Raw genomic sequence first — 21016 nt, forward strand, 5'->3', positions numbered from 1 at the left:
CAAGCAAAAAGTTTATTTGCTTTCACAATGCTGAATAAGTACTTAAAAGCACTTCTAGTGCATTAATATATGGTTACTTGAATAGCCACCGACAGCACCACGTAATCTCTAGGCCAAACCACACTAAATGTGGTACTAAATGTGACGTCACAAGTTAATGTTAAATACTGGCTAAATAAAGATAATATAATTGTGCATGTAAACTCGTTCGATTTAGTCATTTCAGTGTAGTGAAAATCTTACTATCGTTTTAATTTTGCCCGTGCATCCCCGGACCCGCAAAGGGGTCTTCATGCCTCCCTCTCTTTGCCTTCTGATTGGGTTAGTTTTCACAGTGTGGCTTTTAATTAAGTACTGGGAGGTCTCCGTGACGTTTAAGGGTGTCTCAGGGTCGTCCCAGGGAGTTTCAGGGACTTCCAGAGGGCTCCAGAGGGGATCAGGGACGCTTCAGGGTATACCTTCAGAGTATGTCAGGGGCATTTTAAGCGGGTCCCAGGGACGTTTCAAAGGACATTAGGGGCTTCTAAGAATCTCAGAGGCGCTTCAGGGGCGTTTCAGGTGGTCTCAGGAACCATCTATAAATGCCATGTATCATTTTAGGGGAGAGGGAAGAGTCTCTGATATTGCTACGAACCATGTATAGGAAAACAGGCTACGTGAGGGGGAGGAGTGTAAAAAATTTGCCAAAAATACATACATGCTCCCTTAGCAGGATTCCGTGGGGCCTCAGGGGTGTTTCAAGCGGTCTCAAGGGCTTTCAGGGGTGTTTCAGGAGGTATACGAGAGTTTCAGGAGGTACCTGGAGGTACCATGAGTGTTCCATGGGATTTCAGGGGGCATCAGAAGGTCTCAGAGACTCTTCAGCAGGCCTCAAAGGCTTTTCTGGGGGGGGGGGGTGGCTTCAGGGGTGTTTCAAAGGGGTTCAGACATATTAGGAGCGCTGCAAAGGGTTTTTATTATTCTTCAATCACTTAACCTAATTTACAGCTCTTTTGTCTACGTATTGTGGCAGGAAATCGAACTTACTTTGGACTTCGCAGAACTCTACGATCAAACAAAGTTCGCCGTCACACGAAGTTAACTAAAACGCTGATTAGACCGGTAGTTCTCTATGAGCATGAATCATGAACCCAACGTGCAGAGTTCCAACGCGCCCTTGGAGTTTTCTAACGGAAGGTGTTGCGTACCATCGATGGTGGAGTGCAAATGGAAGACGGGACTTGGACAAGGCGAATGAAGCACGAGCTGCATCAGTTGCTGAGAGAACCAACCATCGTCCACACCGCGAGAATTGGGAGGCTACGGTGGACGGTCACGTCGTCAGGATGTCGGATAGCAACCCGACTAAAATGGTTCTCGAGAGTCATCCGATAGGTACAAGAAACACATGGTACGCAGCGAGCTAGGTGGGTCGATCAAGTGGAGGACGACCTGCGGACCCTTCGCAGAGTGCGGAATTGGAGACAAACAGCCATGGACCGCTTGGAGTGGAGACGGCTACTATGTGCAGCAGAGGCCACCCAGGCCCTAGTCTGATCGGTAAAGAAAGGTAAGGATAACGGTGTGCTATGCGGTGAAAGATGAATAACGAGCTCGCAGCGCCTTGTGGTGCACCAACAATCTTGAAGCTTACCGATTCCGGAAGGATTTTATGGGTAGAGCATGTTGTAAGCATATACTGCTTGGAGAACTTGTGGATTCAATCGTTTGTCGCATGTTGAAATTGAGGTGCCGATCGGGAAAGTGGCAACTCTCAAACAGTTGTCTAGGACTGTGCCACCAATTTGCTCAGCTATTATGCTAATGTTGGGGCAAATGATTAGCTGCCGTACTAAGCGTAACTGTCCAATGTTCAATTTGAACCTTAAGAGTGATGAGGATGAGACAATGATGCGCAGAACAGTAATAACATCCTATCATACGTAACAAACATTACTCATCATCAGATGAAATGTGTATAAATGTAAACCAATAATTCACTTTCACCACCCTAGAATTACACGAGCCTGATACTGATCGGACACTGAACATGAATAGTCAGTGAAACATCCGTTCTCGGCTTGCACAACGAACACCCACTATAAATCCACAAAAACGCGCAGATTGAAGTTAACTTGCCCATTAACGTTCCTGCTGAGATCACAACAGGTATAAGCGCAAAAACACGAATGGTTTCCAAACTGTGGATACTCTTGGCCTTCGTTGGGCCGGCCTTGGCCCAATCCGACGATTACTACGACACCAATCGACGGTCCAGGGGTAACGACGAACGGTGCTACGAGCACGATCAGTTCCCGGAACCAAGCGAGTGCTGCACCCGTCCACTGTGGATCAACCAATACCTGGTTAGACCGTGTCGGTTCAGCAATGTCCAACGCGATGGCTACCGGCAGGAACATGAAGCCGTGAGAATGATGGGATACGCGAAAGGTAATCGTGAGTTGACTAGTTTTGTATCCTTTTAGTGTAGCGTTAGCTGCGGAGTCTATCGGATCAACATGGAACTGCTGAACAACCAGGTGAACAGCGTTCGAGTATTTCGGCCGGCCCGTTTGAGAGCATATGGGGATGAAGACTGGAAGCAAACGGTCGCCTCGGCGTTGAAGCTGTGCAAGAAGCGAATCACTTCAATGGTAGGGAATCGCGTTAGAGAGGGTCGAGAGGCGGAGCAGTGCCAAGAAGCAAACGACGTCTTCGCCGACTGTCTGGATGGGCAACTGTTCCTGGTGAGTTTTCCAAGAGGTTTCATAAAAGTCCTACTCAATCATTTTTTTTTCTTATTATAGCAATGCCCCGCACGGGTGTTCATTCGGACTCAAGGATGTGAACAAGCTAAAAGCCATCTAATGGAAGGATGCCCGTACAGGTCATTGACTCATGCGACTGAAAAGCATCGAAACGATTGGTACGATAGGAATCAGTGGAACGGTGCTGGGAACGGAGGAAGGAATGACGATCAGTACGATGATGAGTACGAGGATGTGAACGGAGGACGACAGAACAGGAATGGGGGAGGGTATAACACCAGAAATAACAACGATAGAAATAGAAACAATGGTCAATGGTAATCAAAACAATCGTTTATAAATCATTTCAGTTAGCTCCAGTTTCTTGACACGCTGAAGCCTTATCTTCGTTTTTGAATCCGGCAACGCATAATACTTCCAGTCCTGAACACCCATGAAGGTGCAGGGGGCCGTATTGAAAGATCTCCATTTTGGGTGATTGCCACCATCGCCTTGCCCTGTAGCCGGGCCAAATTTATGTCGATTTCCTTTGCTTCTTTATTAAGGCTGCGCCGCTATGAGCCACTGAGCCTGTCTATGCTGCGATATACTTCTGGGTTCAAATGTTACGCTTGCTTGAAGATTTCGTTTCCGGCCCTGCATAGATTGTGGCCGACCCAACTCCAATTTCGCTGCAGAATTTCTGTCGCCATCGGCTTCTGATGACATCGACTATGGAGCTCCACTTTGAAGATCCACTTTTGAGGCCACCATGCATGAATTAAGGCAGCATCCATTTATCACGTAACGTTAAAATCGGCATTTTTCGACACACCCTCCCCCTTCCGTAACGCTTTTTTGTATGAAAACCATAAAACAATGTATGGGTCGTGACGCTTGACCGTACTCCTCCCTCCCCAGAGAGCGTTACGTAATTTGTGGACGGTGCCTAAACACTCGACTCTCCTTATCTCGATATTGAAGGTACCATCGAGATAGAGAGATATCGAAATAAGTAAATATCGACATTTAGAGAGGAATGAAGGGACCGTGCAAATAATCGAGATAGGGAGAGATTACGAAATGTAGAACATCGCGACATGAAGAGTTGACTGTATAACGCAGGTATCTATTACTGAAGATATACAGCTGTTGAGTGTTCTCCATTGATACGTACCAGGTTCCACTGGCATACAGCAGCACAGGTTTCAAGTTTGAGTTGAAAATTCGGATATTGGTGCGTCGACTAATCTGGATTCCATACATTCCTTAACCCTCGAGCAATCGCACTATTGTATTTTGTACAACACATTGAAAAAATCTCGCTTTTTGTACTCAGCATTGGCGTGGTGATCAACTGCGCGAGTTACGGAAGGTTAAGCTTGCAAAAGCAGCCCTCGCCTTCTTAAGCTGAAGATATGACAAAGCCACACCTCGAATTTTCAAGAGCACAAATCTGAAGATCCGAATGTCATTTTGCACTGACAAGTTGATCAATTGGTCACCACCTGCAGGTAACCAATCGATCAAGTTTTCAGCGCAAACGAAAATTCGGTTCTTCAGATTTGTGCTTTTGAAAAATCGAGGTGTGGCTTCGTTATATATTCACCTTAATCCGTGTACCTATGTTGACGCCATTTGTCTACCAAGATATTGAAAGCTTTCAACATTCTCCACTGCTTGTCCAGCTACCGTGAAACTGGAATGGTTGATCGTGTTCACATCCAACGATTTGGTCCTGTTGACATTGATGGTGAGACCAGCCACCGAGAAACGTTCGGCACATCAGAGCGCCGTTGAGCTAGGAGAGCAACGTCAGTCGGCCAGTTCGAAGTCATTTAGGTGCTCCATGGTAATGGGCTACCATACCATCGTTCGGACAAGCATCCCACGATTTGGTTCACGATCAATTGCACCTACCAGGATCTCGTCTATTACGATGAGGAACAGTAGCGGTGATAGTATACTTCACTCCATCAACGATCGGACAAGACACTGTTGTACAATACTCTGCACAAAAATGCTCTGTACTGTGCTTCAACGAGGCCGACGATTTTCTCAGAGACACCCTTGCGTCTGAGGGCTCCCCACAGCACTGTAGCGTGACAATATGGTCCACACAGGATCGTCCGGCACGGAATCCTGCTTACTTCCATCGGAGAGTTGCGTCAATCTTCTCCTGTATCCGGTTAAGGATCACTAAATATGCAGAGGACTTTGAGAACGATGCATAGCAACATGATGCCCCGCCAATTATCGCATACAGTCTGGTCACACTATTGGGTGCCTTTACTAAGACGCCTTGCATCCTGTCAGCCGAAAAAGTCGCGGTTTCTAATATGTTGCAGAATAATTGATACAGCAGTTGTGCGGATACTACGGTTTTTTTAGATGTTTTTTTTTTATTTTTCATTAGATTTCATCAATTATTCACATATCTCAGAAAGTTCCTACAGAAATTCATTCAGAAGATCCTTCAGGGACTCCTATAAGCAGTCCTTCAGAGATTAGTCTGAGAGTTCCTTCAGGAATTCGTACAAGAGTTTCTTTAGGAACAAATCCAGGATATCATTCAGAATTTCCTTTAGAATTCCATCAAGTGATTTCTCCCGACGTTCTGTCGGGATCGCTCAAGGAGATCTTTCAGGGATCACTCCGGAACATTCATCAAGGGTTCCTACAGGAATTCCTTCCAGCATTCCTGCTGGAATATCTTCAAAAATCCCTTCTGAAACTTTTTCGGGGATTCCTCTTGGAATTACTTCAGCATGCCTAATGAAATTTTTTTCAGAAATTCTTTCGAAAGTTTTTCCAAGGATTGCTCCAGAAGCTCCTTGGGTGCTCTCCAGGAGTTCGTTCAGGGATCTCCCTAATAGCTGCAAGAGGATTCAGGGATACCTCCAGGTGTTCATTAGGAATTTCCTCAGAATTCCTCAAGCTATTTCAGCAGGGATTCCCTCAGGTATCCTTCCAGAAATCCCTTCAGAGATAAATCCGTAAGAAGTTTCTTCAGGAATTCCTGTAGAAGTAAGTCTAGGAGTTCCTTCAGAAATTCCTTCAGAAGTTCTTACAGAAATTACTGTAGGAGTTCGTCCAGAGTTTGTTCCAGGAGTTTCAGGGGCTCTTGCAGATGTTTCTTCAGAGATTCCTCCTGAATTTCTTCAGGGATTCCTGCAGAATCCTCCTCAGGAGTTCTTTCTTAAAATCTTATAGCAGGATCCAAGGATACATCCAGGAGAGTCCCGGAATTCCCCCAGATGTTTATTCAGGGATTCAAATATTAGAGTTCCTTTTAAGATTTCGGCAGGATATTCTTGAGGGAGTTCTCGAGAAGTTCCCTTAGGGATTCTTCCAGAAGTTCTTCCAGGGATCCCTCCTTTCAGATTGTAGATTGAGAATGAGATTTTTTCAGGAGGACTCACGGATGCCTCCAGGAGTTACATCAGCGATTTCTCCAGAAGTTCTTTCAGGAAATCCTACAGGATTTCCTTCAGGGAAACTTGTAGGAGTTCCGTCAATAATTTCCTTTAATCAGGCATATATCCAGGATATTCTTGAGGGATCATTCAAGGAGTTTCTATAAATATTCCTCCAGTATTTCCTTTTGGAATTCCTGCAGGAATTCTTTAGGGAATATCTCCTGCAAATCCTTCCCCTACCAGCAAAGATTCCCTTTGGGAGATTTTGCTGAAAATCTTTCGAGGATTCCGCCTGAAAATCCTTCGGAGATTCCTGCCGGAATTCCTTCGTGAATTCTCCGGGGAATTCTTGCAGGAATTTCTCCTGTAATCTCCTAGAAATTCCTCTTAGAATTGCTTCAGGAATTTCTCCTGGAGTTCTTTCGGGGATTCGTGTTGGAATTCCTTCGGATATTCTTCCTGGATTGTCTTTCTGGGTTTCCTCTAAGACTTCCTTTGGAGATACCTCCTTTCTTTGGAGGTTCTTCCTAGAATTCTCTCGGGGATTTCTTTAAGAACTCCATCGAGGATTTCTCCTAGAGTTCCTTCGAGGATTTCTCCTAGAATTTCTTCGTGGATTCCTCCTGGATTTCCTTCGGGGATTCTTTCTGGACTTATTCCTTCGAGGATTCCTCTTGAAATTCCTTCTGGGATTCCTGTTGATATTCCGTCGGGATTTCCTCATGGAATTCCTATCTTTGAAGATTACTCCTGCAATTCCTTCGGAATCTCTCGCGGGTTCGTATTGGAATTCCTCCGGGGTTTCTTCCTAGAATTCCTTCGAGAATTGCTCCTGGAATTCTTTCGGAGATTCCTCATGGCATTCCTTCAGAGATTCCTCCTAGAGCTACTTCGGGGATTCCTTTTAGAATTCTTTCGGGGGTTTCTCCTGAGGATTCTTCCTTCGAGGTCCCTCCCAAAATTCCTACGTGGATTTCTCCTGATATTCCGTCGGGTATTCGTTCTGGAATTCGTTCAGAATTCCTTTGGCTATTCCTCCTGGAATTTCCACGAGGATTCCTCGTGGAATTCTTTCAGCAATTTCTTGTAACAGGACGATTTGGATATCCCAAGCTAATTTCACTGCACGGTCATTTGTGAGGAGTGCTTTGGATATAATATATAGTTGAAATTGTATCTTTTGGGGAAATAAAACCGTTACGAACTAATCCATTTGTTACATCCTCTTACAATCCCCTCAAGGGTTTATCCTGGAATTCCTTCAGAGATTCCTCCTGGATATTTTTCGTTGATTCCTCCTAGAAATCCTTTGATGATTGTGATGGAATTCTTTCAGGGATTCCTAATTCCCTCATTTGAGGAATCCTTCTGGAATTCCTTCGGGGATTCTTCCTGAATTTGCTTCTGAAATTTTTCGAACATTTCAATCAGAGCATTCTTCAGAAGTTTCTGCAGGGATCTCTCTAAGGGAGATTCCTGACCCACCAGAGATTCCTGTAGAAATTACTTCAGGGTTTGATACAGCAGTTCCTGCAGCGATTGATCAGAAATTTTTTCATGGATTCCTCTAGGAGTTCCTTTAAGGCTCCTCCTGGAGTTCCTTTTGAGAATTTTCCTTGAAATCATTCGGGATTCCTTAGTATAAATAGTGCGACCTTATTATCAAGCCCAACCAACAATCGTAAGCCACAAACGAACATGCATACTGAACTGTTGCTTTATAATAGTAATGAAAGCTGAGCTAAAATTATGCTGTACTTTTCCAATTGAAAAAGTAGCCAATTTTCAACCTGTCGTACAATGATAATTTAAAACACTTTTTTAAGAGTTTATTCAGATTTCTATTCAGCTTGCAGTAATTCTTTTACAAAATAATATAACAAGACCTTTTTCTGCTTCTTGTTAAGCATATGTACAGATTAGCACATGTATCTGTATAATGTGTTTTTCACAAGACGAATAAGCGCTTTCGTTTCATCTTACTTCGACTCAGTGTACAGTATGAAAAACGCGTGTTTTAGTGAACAGCAGCTGAACTAATGTGTTGTTCAGTTGTTAACCAATATGTTCTGTGCTAATTCACCACTGCTGAATAGGAGTCGATCTGTGCCCTCAACCAATGCAATTCTGACTGCTTATTTAAAGGTGGTAGAAAGAATACATTTTGCATAAAAGTTCTACACTGCAGAGGCTACACCAACTATTGCAGCTTGTGATGGTGTCCAGCAACGACTCTGGATAGTGTTCGAAATTGAAAAGTTTCGGTCAATCCATCCATTCAGATTCGGAATATGTTTGAAACGCAAAGCTTAAAAATTCCTCGGCTTCCTATACAGAGGAATTTGTTTTTGGCGCGCATATTAAAAGGGTTGTGATTATAATGTCAAGCCGTAATCTATTGTTAATATTTCGGAATGGTATCAGTGAATAAAGAAGTAATTACGTAAGGTTCTGGTTCAATACATTTTTGTTTATTTATCATCGTGTCATATCTTCACTTGGCATTTTTTGAATATTTTCAACATGATACTGATTACAGTTCGTTCTTCATCTATTACTCGTAAGTCCCTATTGTTCTGTCGACTCTTATAAATAAATTATGTACAAATCAATACAATATATAAAAAAATCATTGAAAATCATCTCTCTTTTTTCGTTTTTGCTTTTTATCTGTGGGATAAAAGCCATGCAACTGGGAAAACACGGTCCTAAAGTAGCAGATCTTCTGGAAGTTTGAAAATGAGTCACACAGTGTCCACGGAAGAGCACAGGGGGCGCGGAAGATAAGTGGCGGGAAAATCTATCTATAATACTTTCTATAACTATGACTAATTGCAGGTACAATATATGATTCCGTTTTTTGCAGTGTGTGTAGGGCTGCGAGTTTCGACTCTATTGATTTGTTTCGGCGAATATGTCCGGGTTTATTACTTTTCCTTGCTATTCGAGTTTCAGTTTTTGTTTCTTTTGCTCTATTGTTTGTTCTCTTCTCTATAAAGTAATCGGTGAGGTAGTCATTTCGCTGTTTCCTTACATGGCTAGTATGTACAGTCTAGAGATTATTCTCTTCTTTTTTGGGCAAAACGAAAACATAAATACAACTTTTGGTCGACGTTTCTGTCGGTAGAACATCTACTTTTTTAAAGAACTGGGTTGGCTGTCGCTAAAAATCATCTCTGGCTAAAGCTTCTATATTGTACACAGGGGCTTACAAACGAACAAATAAATAATGCTTCTAAACGTAAATGATTCAGTCTGGTTTTAGTTTGTTTTGTAGCTCTTTGCATTGCTTAGGTAGTTATATGTACACGCATTATGAACAGGGTTTCATTTCTATCTTGCGATTAATCTCAACAAAAGTGTGAGCTGCATTTCTGAAGAAAACAAGGACCGAATCGAGGAGGGGGCGTCTGCCTGTGGGGCCGACAAAAATTTTGAACTTAGAAACACATCTTGCTCGAATTACGTAACCATTTGAAGTTCATCAAATTTCTTGCTACTTCTAAAGAGGTCTTCTCCGACCAAAAACGAATAAATTATCTTCTACCTAGTCGATTTGTTCAGCTATTTACATTGGGAAGGGGGTTGTGACGTCCGTCCGGGCTACGTGACCTGTTGCGTCAGTAGATTGACCAGCTCAGCGTGGTCCATGTTGTTCAGGGTTTGCATGTCGACGCCGAGCGCCGTCGCGACGGCGTCCATGTCCAGCCCGAACGATGCCAACAGCTCGAGGAATTTCATCTCCTCGCCCGTCAGCGGATTCGTCAGCGTCGGACAGGAGTGGTTGCATTGGGGCCAACTGCATCGCTCCAGTAACCTCAGAGAGCACTTCTTTGGTTCGGCCAGGTCCAGCCCGAAAGGATTCGCATTCTGCTGCTGCTGTTGGTTCTTTCGGTTGTTCATGTTCTTGCGATTGCGGTTTTTGTGGTTCAATCGCTTCTTGTTCTGATTCCGCAGTCGATGTCGTTCGTTCTGGTTCGGCTGCTTTTTAGAGCTTCCGCTGCTATTACTATTTTTACCGGTACTATTTGGCGATCGCTCTAGTCTAGGAACTTTCGTTGAATGGGTTTCTTCCAATCTCTGCTGGTGGCGGGTATGATTCCTTCCACCTTCTCGGCCGTTGTTGTTGTTCTTGTTATTCAACCGGTTCAATCTCCGCTGTAGCTGCCGCTCTTGTCGTCTCCTCTGTCTCTCTTCTTTGGTCAACTTGGGTTTCGGAACTTCTTCCGGTCCGTTTCCACCTTGGCTATCGTCCAGCTGTTGCTGTTGCTTCTTCCTCCGGCCACCGTTGTGCTTTCGTCGCATCTTCTGTGGGCTTGGATTCCTGTTTGACTGTCGTCTTTGAACCTGTCGATCCCGTACGTCCGACTGTTCCCAACACCGAAGCGCATCCGCCAAACTGACATCGTCGATTTTGATGTTCATCCAGTCACGTTTCGTCAGTACGGAGTGCCCAATGCAAGATGGAGCGAAAACCGCAGTCACGTTGTTCAAGGACTCCCGCAGCGCACCACCCATGTCGTGGATGTAGTCCCACTGTTGAGGCGTCACCGGAGCACCCACGTGGTCCGCTCGCATCTGTGCTTCGTCGAACAGCCACTGGAACACGAACAGGGGAGCTGCGAATCAAAGAACGCGCCATTAGACTTACTATTCAGGAAACTTGGAATGTGTCGTCATCTTACCTTTCAACGTGTTGTACAGCCGATGGCCGAAATAGCACCGCCATGGTTCCTTCGGGTGTTCGGCTACGCAAGCCTGCGGCAGGGCTCCGTCCCACATGCGCCAGCCCTGGCGAACGGCTTCCGAGGCGGCCACCGCTCCCGGTGTGTACGGTTCCCGGTCGAGGAACCAGCCGGAGTCGCTGACGCCACGGACGGCCACCTTGAGACCTGCAACAAGAAAGAAATTCAATTATTAATTATTTATTTAAAGCCTGTATCCGCAATAATCGGGACACAGAAATACAGCTGTAACTCTGCAATAGATACATTAAAATTGCTCAAATTTGACCATATAACATCTTGAGATGTGTTCATTTCACCTACAAAATTTCATGTGAATCGGTGCAGTATTTTTTGTTGTAGCAATGAAAGAGTAGAATGTGCGCCCTTGAATTTTGTACAGCCCCTAGTTTTGCTTGACAGCACTGTAACTTTTGAATTTGGCAAAGGAAATGGCTGAAATTTTGAACACAAAACTCTCAATCTACATTTGTTGAATGGGCAAAATTTCAAAAAAGTCGAATTATTACCAACAATTTTATAGTCGAAACATGTATTGGGACTGAATGTGATTTTAGCGCCTCAGAGAGCAATTAGTCTGTACCCTTGATTGTTTCGATTGTACTATTGAAAGTACTATATCAATAATCATCAAATTTTGCAGGCATAATATATACATAATCGACTACCATCTGTGAAAATTTCAAGAAAATTGGCAGAGAAGTTTAAAAATTATGCATAGGCAAACATCGCACATGAAAAACACGAAAAATATTCACTAGCACTCACCCCTATCAACACCAGTAGTTTTTAAACTAATTGATCAAAGTTGATGAAATTTTGCAAGGTAGTGTCTCTATAAGTATCATAACTGCTAACGAAATTTTTTAATTATCCTCACAGAGCTTTGAACTGTAGCGTAAAAGAACCATCTAGTATGCGAATGAAAATTGGTCATGATTGTACAAAATGCTTAAAACCACGTCTGCTTGTTTTTCATCCACAGTTAAAAGTAGTGCATCGATTTTTATGAAATTTAGCACTAATAATAAACATACACCAAAGAGTTCTCAGTCAATTTTTTGACCAATTTTACCGATTTATTACAGAGCTACAGCCGTACTTCTGTGTCCCGATTATTGCGGATACAGGCTTTATTAAGTATTCTAGTTTTGGATTTAAAAAAACTATTCAGAAGCCACTGCTGGAAGTTTCGAAAGCTAATGGTAGCAGTTTAACAAGCTTCTGGCGGAAGTTACACAAGATTCTAGCAGAAGCTTCACAAGTTTCTAGCGGAAGCTTCGGGTGAAAGCGTCACAAGCTTCGGGTGAAAGCTTCACAAGCTTCTGGCCGAAGCTTCACAAGCTTCTGGAGGAAGCTTCACAAGTTCCTGGTGGAAACTTCACAAGTTTTTAGCGGAAGCTTTTCAAGCTTCTGGTGGAAGCTGCACAAGCTTCAGACGGAAGCTTCATAAACTTCTTGCGAAAGCTTCACAGGCTTCTGGAGTAACCTTCGTAAGCTTATGGCGGAGCTTCACAAGCTTCTGACAAAAGCTTCACAAGCTTCTGGCGGAAGCTTCACAAGCTTCTGTAGGAAGCTTCACAAGCTTCTAACGGAAGCTTCACAAGCTTCTAACGGAAGCTTCACAAGCATCTGGCAGAAGCTTCACAAGTTTCTGGTGAAAACTTCACAAGCTTCTGGGGGAAGCTTCTCATGCTTCTGATGGATGCTGCACAAGCTTCTTACGGAAGCTTCATAAACTTCTTGCAAAAGCTTCACAGGATTCTGAAGGAAGCTTCATAAGCTTATGGCGGAGCTTCACAAGCTTCTGGAGGAGCATCACAAGCTTCTGGCGGAGCTTTACAAGCTTCTGGCGGAAGCTTCACAAGTTTCTGGTGGAAACTTCACAAGCTTCTAGTGGAAGCTTCTCAAGCTTCTGATGGAAGCTGCACAAGCTTCTTACGGAAGCTTCATAAACTTCTTGCAAAAGCTTCACAGGATTCTGAAGGAAGCTTCATAAGCTTATGGCGAAGCTTCGCAAGCTTCTGGAGGAGCATCACAAGCTTCTGGCGGAGCTTTACATGCTTCTGGCGGAAGCTTCGCAAGTTTCTGGCGGAAACTTCCCATGCTTCTTGCGGAAGCTGCCCAAGCATCTGGCGGAAACTTCCCAAGCTTTTGACGGAGGCTTCTCAAGCATCTGGCGGAAACTTCCCATCCTTCTGTCGGAAGCTTCCCAAGCTTTGGTGGAAGCTTCACAAGCTTCTGGCGGAAGTTTCACAAGCTTCTGGAAGAAGCTTTACAAGGTGCTGGCGGAAGCTTCCCAAGCTTCTGGCGAAAGCTTCCCAAGCTTCTGGCGGAAGCTTCCCAAACTTCTGGCTGAAGTTTCCAAAGATTCTGGCGGAAGCTTCACAAGCTTCTGGCGGGAGCTTCACAAGCTTCTGGCGGAAGCTTCACAAGCTTCTGGTGGAAGCTTCACAAGCTTCTGGCGGAAGCTTCACAAGCTTCTGGCGGAAGCTTTATAAGCTTCTGGCGAAAGCTTCAAAACTTCTGGCGGAAGCTTCATAAGCTTCTGGCGGAAGCTTCTCAAACTTCTGGCGGAAGCTTCCAAAGATTCTGGAGGAAGCTTCGCAAGTTTCTGGTGGAAGCTTCGCAAGCTTCTGGTGGAAACTTCACAAGCTTTTGGCGGAAGCTTCCCAAACTTCTGGTGGAAGCTTTCCAAGCTTCTGACAGAAGCTTCACAAGCTCTGGAAGAAGCTTCACAAGCATCTGGCGGAATCTTCACAAGCTTTTGACGGAAGCTTTACAATCTTCAAGCAGAAGTTTCTGACGGAAATTTCACAAGCTTCTGACGAAAGCTCCCCAAACTTTTGTTGGAAGCTTCACAGGCTCCTGGCGGTAGCTTACCATGCTTATGGCGGAAGCTTCACTAGCTTCAGGTGGCAGCTTAACAAGTTTCTTTTAACTTAAGAAGCTTCCAAAACTTCAGGAAAAACCTTCCAAAGCTTCTGGAAAAAGCTTCCAAAAATTTTAGAAGAAGTTCCAAAGTTTTTGGGTGCAGCTTCCAAAGTTTTCGTTAAAATCTTTGAATGCTTCTGTTAGAAGCATTCAAAGCATTTAGCAGAAGCTTTCGAAGCAACTGGTTGAAGTATTTAACGTTTCTAAAACGATTTTCAAACATCTGGAATTCAATGCTCTTTAAAAACAGCTTCTATAGATTTCAGTAGAAGCTTCTGAAAGCAGCTTTAAAACCTCTGATCGATACTTCCGAAGCTTGCGAAAGAAGCTTCCAAAACTTTTAAAAGAGATTTACAGCCTCTGGAAGAGACTTCCAATGCTACTGGAAGCTTTTGGAAGAAACTGTCACAACTTCTAGAAGAAACTTCTCTAAAGTTTCTGGGTGCAATTTCCTAAGCTTTTGTTTAAAGCTTCCAAAACTTCGGTTAGAAGCCCTCAAACTGGGGGAAAGACACTGTGCAACCGAGAACAACTCTGAGAAATTCTGAGTTATTCTTTATATCAATGATCGACGAAATTTGTTGAAAGACATCCCCAAACTGCAATTTTGGGGAATTGAACTGTGAGGAATTCTGAACAACATTTCGAGTACAGATTTTCACACGTTAGATCTGTCTTGTCCCAAGCCCTCAAAGCATTTGAAGCTTTCAAAGATTCAAGTAGAAGTTACTACCGCTTTTCAAAAGTTTCTGGGAGAAGCTACTTAAACATCTGGAAGAATCTTTTAAGGCTTTCATGGCAATCTTTTTGGAGGAAGCTTCCAATGCTTTTGCTTCCAAAACTTCTGTAAGTAACTTCCAAAGCTTCTATAAGAAGCTTCCTAAGCTTCTAGTAGAAGTTTCTGAAAAAAGTTTCTAGAAGAAGTTTTCGAAGCTTCAGGAGGAAATTTCCAAAGCTGTTGTAAGAAGCTTCCATTGCCTCTGGATGAAACTACTAAAGCTTTTGGGAGGAGCTTCCAAAGCTTCTGGAAGAAGCTTCCAAAGCTTCTGGAAGAAGCTTCCAAAGTTTCTGGAAGAAGCTTCCAAAGCTTCTGGAAGAAGCTTCCAAAGCTTCTGGAAGAAGCTTCCAAAGCTTCTGGAAGAAGCTTCCAAAGCTTCTGGAAGAAGCTTCCAAAGCTTCTGGAAGAAGCTTCCAAAGCTTCTGGAAGAAGCTTCCAAAGCTTCTGGAAGAAGCTTCCAAAGCTTCTGGAAGAAGCTTCCAAAGCTTCTGGAAGAAGCTTCCAAAGCTTCTGGAAGAAGCTTCCAAAGCTTCTGGAAGAAGCTTCCAAAGCTTCTGGAAGAAGCTTCCAAAGCTTCTGGAAGAAGCTTCCAAAGCTTCTGGAAGAAGCTTCCAAAGCTTCTGGAAGATGCTTCCAAAGCTTCTGGAAGAAGCTTCCAAAGCTTCTGGAAGAAGCTTCCAAAGCTTCTGGAAGATGCTTCCAAAGCTTCTGAAGGAAGCATCTAAAACTCTATAAGACGCTTCCAAAACTTCTGAAGGAAGCTTTCAAACCATTGAGAAGAAGCTTCCATAGCCTCTGGAAAAAGCTTTAGAAGTTTCTGAAAGATGCTGCCAAAGCTTCTGGAAGAAGTTTCCGAAGTTTTTGGAGGAAGCTTCCAAAGCTTTCGTAAGAAGCTTCCATTGCCTCTGGAAAATGCTTCCAAAGCTGCTGGAAGGAGTTTCCAAAGTTTCTAGATGAAGCTTCCATAACTTCTGAAAGAAACTTTCAAAACATTATAAGACGCTTCCAAAGCTTCTGAAAGGAGCTTTCAAAACTTCTAATGAAAGTTTCCAAAGCTTCTATAAAAAGCTTCCAAAGCTATTGTAAGCAACTTCCAAAGCTTCTGAAAGAAACTTCTTAAGCTTCTAGTAGAAGCTCCTGGAATGAGTTTCTAGACGAAGTTTCCGAAGCTTCAGGAGGAAACTTCCAAAGCTTTGGTAAGAAGCTTCCATTGCCTCTGGAAGAAACTACCAAAGCATCTAGAAGAAGCTTCCAAAGCTTCTGAAAATAGTTTAAAAAACATCTGGAGGAAGCTTCCAAACCTTTGGAATGAAGCTTCCATAGCCACAGGAAAAAGCTTTAGAAGTTTCATTAGCCTCTGGAAAAGCTTCCAAAACTTTTGGAAGAAGCTTCCAAAGCTTACGGCTTCTAGATCAAGCTTCCAAAGCTATTGCTAGAAGCTTTTGAAGTTTATGGTAGAAATTCAAAAGCTTCTGTTTAAACTATCATAGCTTTTAACACAATACCTCTGTCATAAGATCTTAAAAACTTCCGGTACATGTTTTCAAGGCATCCGGCATTAGCTCCCAATCGTTTCAGAAGGAGCTTTTGAAATTCCCAAAGTTTTCACTGAAAGCTTTCAAAGTATTTGCCAAAATCTTCCAAAGTATCGACTAGAAGTGTTCAATACTTCATCCGCAAGTTTTCAAAGGTACCTTAAGCTTCTAACGCGAGCTTTCTGTAGATGCACTCAAGATTCAAAACTTGTCATTCTGATAGAAGCCTGGTAGAAGTTTCAAAGGACTGCCAATCAAGCACGATGAAATACAATCAACTTACCTCTCTCATTCTGCAGAAAGCTGCGGACCTTGTCCAAGTTGAGCATCACTCCCAGGCCGCCGGCAGACGAACCGGCCATCAGCAGATCGGCACCCTGCGAATGTCCCAGCCCAAGCGGAATCAGATCGGCCATCACCTGTCTCACGATCAACGATCCCATGAACCGCAAGCCATCTCGCGTGTCCGGTTTCACCTTGGTTCCGCTCCACGAGTCACTGCTACAGTACGGCACGAACACGTGGTTCGCATTGTACCAGTACGGGTTCTCCGACGGAAGCGGCGATAGCAGGCCACCAACTGGAAGACAGAGGTCAGAATTAAAGATCGATGATGTGATCAAGTTAACCTGTAAGTACTTACCGTCTCGGGTTTCTGGCCACTGAGCCGAGGTCATCAGGTGTCTGAGCTTGAGCCACCTGGCCCGGCAGGACTTGTGGTCGTAGCAGTGCCAGCCTCCTTCGAAGAACACGACCCACCGCCGTGATCCAGGCGACTTCCGCAGATAGAACCCCGCCTGAGATCCATCGTTACAGGTGACGGTCCGATTGGACAGAAACACCCGCTTCAGTTCCTTCTGGACGGTGACGATCGTCGTCGCCGCCGAGGTCACTGCCGGCAGCTGGTTGCTACTGTTGCTTCCGTCCCCGTCCGACGAGGAACCGGCCCCAGCCGAGGCGCCATTCTGCTGCTCACCGTAACTGACAGCTGCCAGCGACGATGACGCCCCGTTCGACGCTTCCGTTTCGCTACCACCACCACCGTTGTTTGCGGCCAACCGTTGAATCGAGTTACTTTCGATGGAAATATTTGCCTGCCGATGTCGCTGGTTAACCGCCGAGCTCAGGGCAGTCGCCGCTCGGCACTGGCACGGCACGGAGAAATGCGCCACCATCAAACACACCGCCAGCGTGGTCTGCAACGGAACCGGAGAGGGGAGAGAGATCGATCATAAAATTAATCAAACTGTCATTAAATAATTTGTGACGCGGCGCGGCACGGTCACACAGAGAGAACCGACGGACGGTCCGAGCCGAACATGGACAGAGCGAAAAAAAATCTCAAACTTGCTCGGAACGTTGTCCAGCGAGCGAGGTGGAGGAGGGGCAGAGGCAGATACAAAAGACATCAATCATCGTCCGGCGACGGAGATTTTGACGGCGTCAGGCGACGAACCCGATCGATTTGTTGCGATGCGGCTCCTCTACTTTGATGGGGAGGGAAAGATGCCGCTGCACGGTGGGATTTCTGTTGGGAGATTTGGTCAAAATACTGGTAGTCCATGAAGTAGCCCATGGAATTCGGATCAACAAATTTAATCAGCAATGTTAATCACTCACAAATGCTTCATGTTTCAGTCGACTTTTTATCCTGGCAACTTTTAACGACCGATCGGTGTTATTGTTGTAGATGTTTATTTAAGAGTTTTCAAAGTTCAACGCTGGTTGATCTCTTTTTACGCTTACTGTATCCCACTGTCCACTTGGAAGTCCCCGAAGACGATTACCCCACGGGATCACGTACGCCCACAGAATTTCATAATTTCACGCTCAAGAACGCTCAGGAACGGTAGGTACGGCACGAACAACATTGATCAAAGAGATCAGCCGGTTGGTAGGTACGGTAGCAGCAATATAAAGTAGTTAAGAGTGGTAGCAGGTCGCGCGGCCGGTGATCGATTGATGCGCCCAGGGAGCAAGCGAACCCTTGCTGGGAGCACATTAAACCAGTAGCAGTCCTTGGGATCCCTAGGCGGTGGCGGCGGCACCTTGTGATCTCTTCGTCGTCCATCTGCTTCCTCTCTCGGTTCGTGTTGTTGTCGCGCAGCGCACTCGACTTCGTCGACTACCTACAGTAGCAGCCACCACAAGACGGTGGCAGCACACTCACTCACACACAGCGCTAATGGGCTTTGAGGTTTTCTTTTGGTCAATTTTTTTTTCTTCTACGCTTGGGTAGTGAAGTTTAACGGAAAGATCATAGTATCTTCAAATAGTAAAAATGACAAGAAGGATAAGAAGAAAACAACTGACCAAATCCGTTGCTTTCTACAACAGTTCTATTTCGAAGTAGCATGTACAACCCGCACAACCTTGCGTACACGCTGAAAAAACCGTTCCGAAAATTGTCCACATTGCGTCACGCATATTGGAACAACCGCGAACTCTTTTCACAAATATACACCATGAATAAAAATCACGGCATCAAGAACATTGTTCTGCTACATGCACGTAACGCCTCTGTAACGCAGTGCCTGACAGCAACAGCGGAACAACAATCTTAAAACCGTGATTTTTGTTCTTACAGCCGTGATTCATATCACGGTACCAGGAACACAGTTCATGGTCTGCAATGGAAAGTTTGACGTTTCAGTAAAAACATCACAGAAACTAGAACTGAGTTCCGAAAGCCGTGATTCTGTTTACGGTAGGGAGAACTTCGTTCTTGATCAGCAAAAAATACCATTAGTAGCAGAAAACATTATGAAAACAAATACTGTATCGAAACTGCTATTACGGAAGCAGAAATCAACCAATTTCAAGACCAATTTCAACGATTTCGATGATTCAAGAGAAATGTGTTTCATTAAAGTGCGATATATTTCTGATAATTATTTTTCAATTTCGTATCACGGATTCGGGAATAACATTTACTTCAAAAATCAACATGCCGTCAGTGTACTAGTCGCCGCTCACCGTCATAAAACTGGTCTTTGTTGGAGTAAATAGAAGTAAATAGGAGTAAATCTGTGCAAAAAAGTGTGTTTATAAGTTTTACCCAAGGCCAAGATACTGTGATTTGTGAAATTTCAAATTTGGTTGTCCACTCCGTTGTTGGTTTCTCAGACTGTGCTTTTTCCCGGTACTGGCTGATGCTGCACGATGATTGGTGTCTCCGGAAGCTCATTCGCTGCTGTGACTGTGCCGCCGGAGTAACCTGGAAGTGGTTCCGTGGTGCTTGCTTGTTGCTTCAGGCATCAGGCGCAAAGCAGCCAAGATTTCTTTCTTCGAGAACATTTTCGAGTCTGAAATAAAAGATTTGCACATAAGCAATGTGTTCAGTAATCTTTTAAAATGTGTAATACAAATTTTTAGCGAATAATATGATAAAATTACTTACCTCCTCCAGTTTACCGTCCGAGAACTTTTTTTTAACTTTTTCTAGAATTTATGCGTTACAAAAAGTGACAGCGATGTATTGCCACGAACAAAGTTCCCATTATCGGGCACAATATCACGTGCAATGAGTTTTCAAATCACGGAGCCGTGATTTCTGTTCTCATATTGTAATGCGTAACGGAGTTGTTAAAAGGTATGAATTTTGTTCCTGGATATAGGAATAGATTCAGGAAAGTGCGATGCGACAAATCATGTAAATGAGAACTACTTCACGAAATTGAGGTTACCGGCTGTTCCACTTACCATGATTTTTTGTTCACGAAAATCTGAACGGATTTTTTAGCGTGTATGACAATAGCAATAGGCCAGGGCCCGTGGCGCAATTGGTCACACGTTTGCTTCATAAGCAGATGGTCATGGGTTCGATCTCAGCCACGGCACTTTCGTCAGTTGCTCTTTCCTCCTGAGAGCAGCTGACTCTGACCCTCTTCTGAGCCTATGGCTCAAATGGACCCGGATACTTGGACATCGGCGAACGGCAACCCATGATCTGCAGTGTGCAGCATAGTTGTCCCATGTTCTATGGGAATCCCTATGAACATGTGACAACTATGCTGCACACGGCAGTAATGGACCCCCAATCAGACTGGAAACAGGAACAACCAAAAGCCACACATCAACATCCTCGTGCTCATCATTCTACCATGATAGGGTAGAAAGTGAAAGCAGCGCAACGGCAACCAGTTCGCTATAGGCGCTGTACAAAGTGTAGGTACAGCTTCCAATTGGAACCGCTCACGCAGTGCCCTAGTGGACAAATTGGCTGTAAATTAAGTTAAGTGACAAAATTAAAATAACAATTCGCTAATAATTTGCCCTACTCTGGAATCTCTATTACCCTTTCAGGATGCGCGCCATCAAGCAGCTGGACGACGACCGAGGATTCATGGTAGTGTTGTATTTTTTACAATGGCGCGCGTCCTGAAAGGTTAAGGTAATTGATCAGAAGTGCTCGAACGGAGTTATTACCAAAATGAAACCATATTACCTAAATGAGTTTCAAGTTTGCATGAGAGTTTGAGGAGAGTGTGTGTCTAGGAAATTTCAAGGAGATGCCATGCGGAGTTTCTGGAGGGTTTTATAGAGCTTTTGGAGTTTCAAGTGGCTTCCGAGGATCTCAGGTGACCTTCAAGGGGAGTTCAAGGCATTTCAGTGAGCTTAATTGAATTTTAGGAGGTTTCAGGAGAGCTTAAGAGAAATTAGCTGGAGTCTCATGGGGATTTCACATATGTTTCAAGGTGTGTTAAGACGTTTCAGGGCTTCCCAGGGAGTTGCAAGGATTTATAGGAATTTTAGCGACTTCTAGTGGAACTTCAGGGGACCATTTAAAAATAGGTTCAAGACATCTCGATACATTTCAGTAAATTTCAAGGTGCTTCGGTTAAGGTCCCGGAGGTTGAATGGGCTTCAAGGGGACCTA

General features: G+C 44.2%; 2 protein-coding genes across 2 annotated transcripts in view; one reads left to right on the forward strand and one right to left on the reverse strand.

Annotated features, from left to right (window-relative positions):
• Positions 1-2128: 2128 nt before the first annotated feature.
• On the forward strand, positions 2129-3095 carry LOC109413874 (general odorant-binding protein 67). The gene is made up of 3 exons (XM_019687599.3): positions 2129-2405; positions 2466-2726; positions 2787-3095. Exons 1-3 carry the CDS (start codon positions 2169-2171, stop codon positions 3066-3068), a joined length of 780 nt encoding a protein of 259 aa, XP_019543144.2. The 5' UTR covers positions 2129-2168; the 3' UTR covers positions 3069-3095.
• Positions 3096-8594: 5499 nt separating this feature from the next.
• The window catches only part of LOC109407939 (palmitoleoyl-protein carboxylesterase NOTUM), a 91852-nt gene continuing 79430 nt past the window's right edge, over positions 8595-21016 (reverse strand). Inside the window, exons 2-5 of the mRNA XM_029860891.2 lie at positions 16781-17333; positions 16421-16717; positions 10831-11037; positions 8595-10764 (exon numbers count right to left, since the gene is read on the reverse strand). Of these exons, the coding sequence (XP_029716751.2) occupies positions 9749-10764; positions 10831-11037; positions 16421-16717; positions 16781-17333 (2073 nt within the window). The 3' untranslated portion in view covers positions 8595-9748. The remainder of the gene's footprint in view (positions 10765-10830; positions 11038-16420; positions 16718-16780; positions 17334-21016) is intronic.

Source organism: Aedes albopictus, chromosome 2 (assembly GCF_035046485.1).
Source record: "Aedes albopictus strain Foshan chromosome 2, AalbF5, whole genome shotgun sequence".
NCBI classification, from domain to species: Eukaryota; Metazoa; Arthropoda; class Insecta; order Diptera; family Culicidae; genus Aedes; species Aedes albopictus.

Excerpts from the sequence above, each read along its gene's own strand:
- LOC109413874 (XM_019687599.3), top strand. The coding sequence starts at position 2,169 with ATGGTTTCCAAACTGTGGATACTCTTGGCCTTCGTTGGGCCGGCCTTG. Across the intron at positions 2,406-2,465 it reads ACCGGCAGGAACATGAAGCC|TGTAGCGTTAGCTGCGGAGT; the intron begins GTGAGAATGATG and ends GTATCCTTTTAG. Across the intron at positions 2,727-2,786 it reads TGGATGGGCAACTGTTCCTG|CAATGCCCCGCACGGGTGTT; the intron begins GTGAGTTTTCCA and ends TTCTTATTATAG.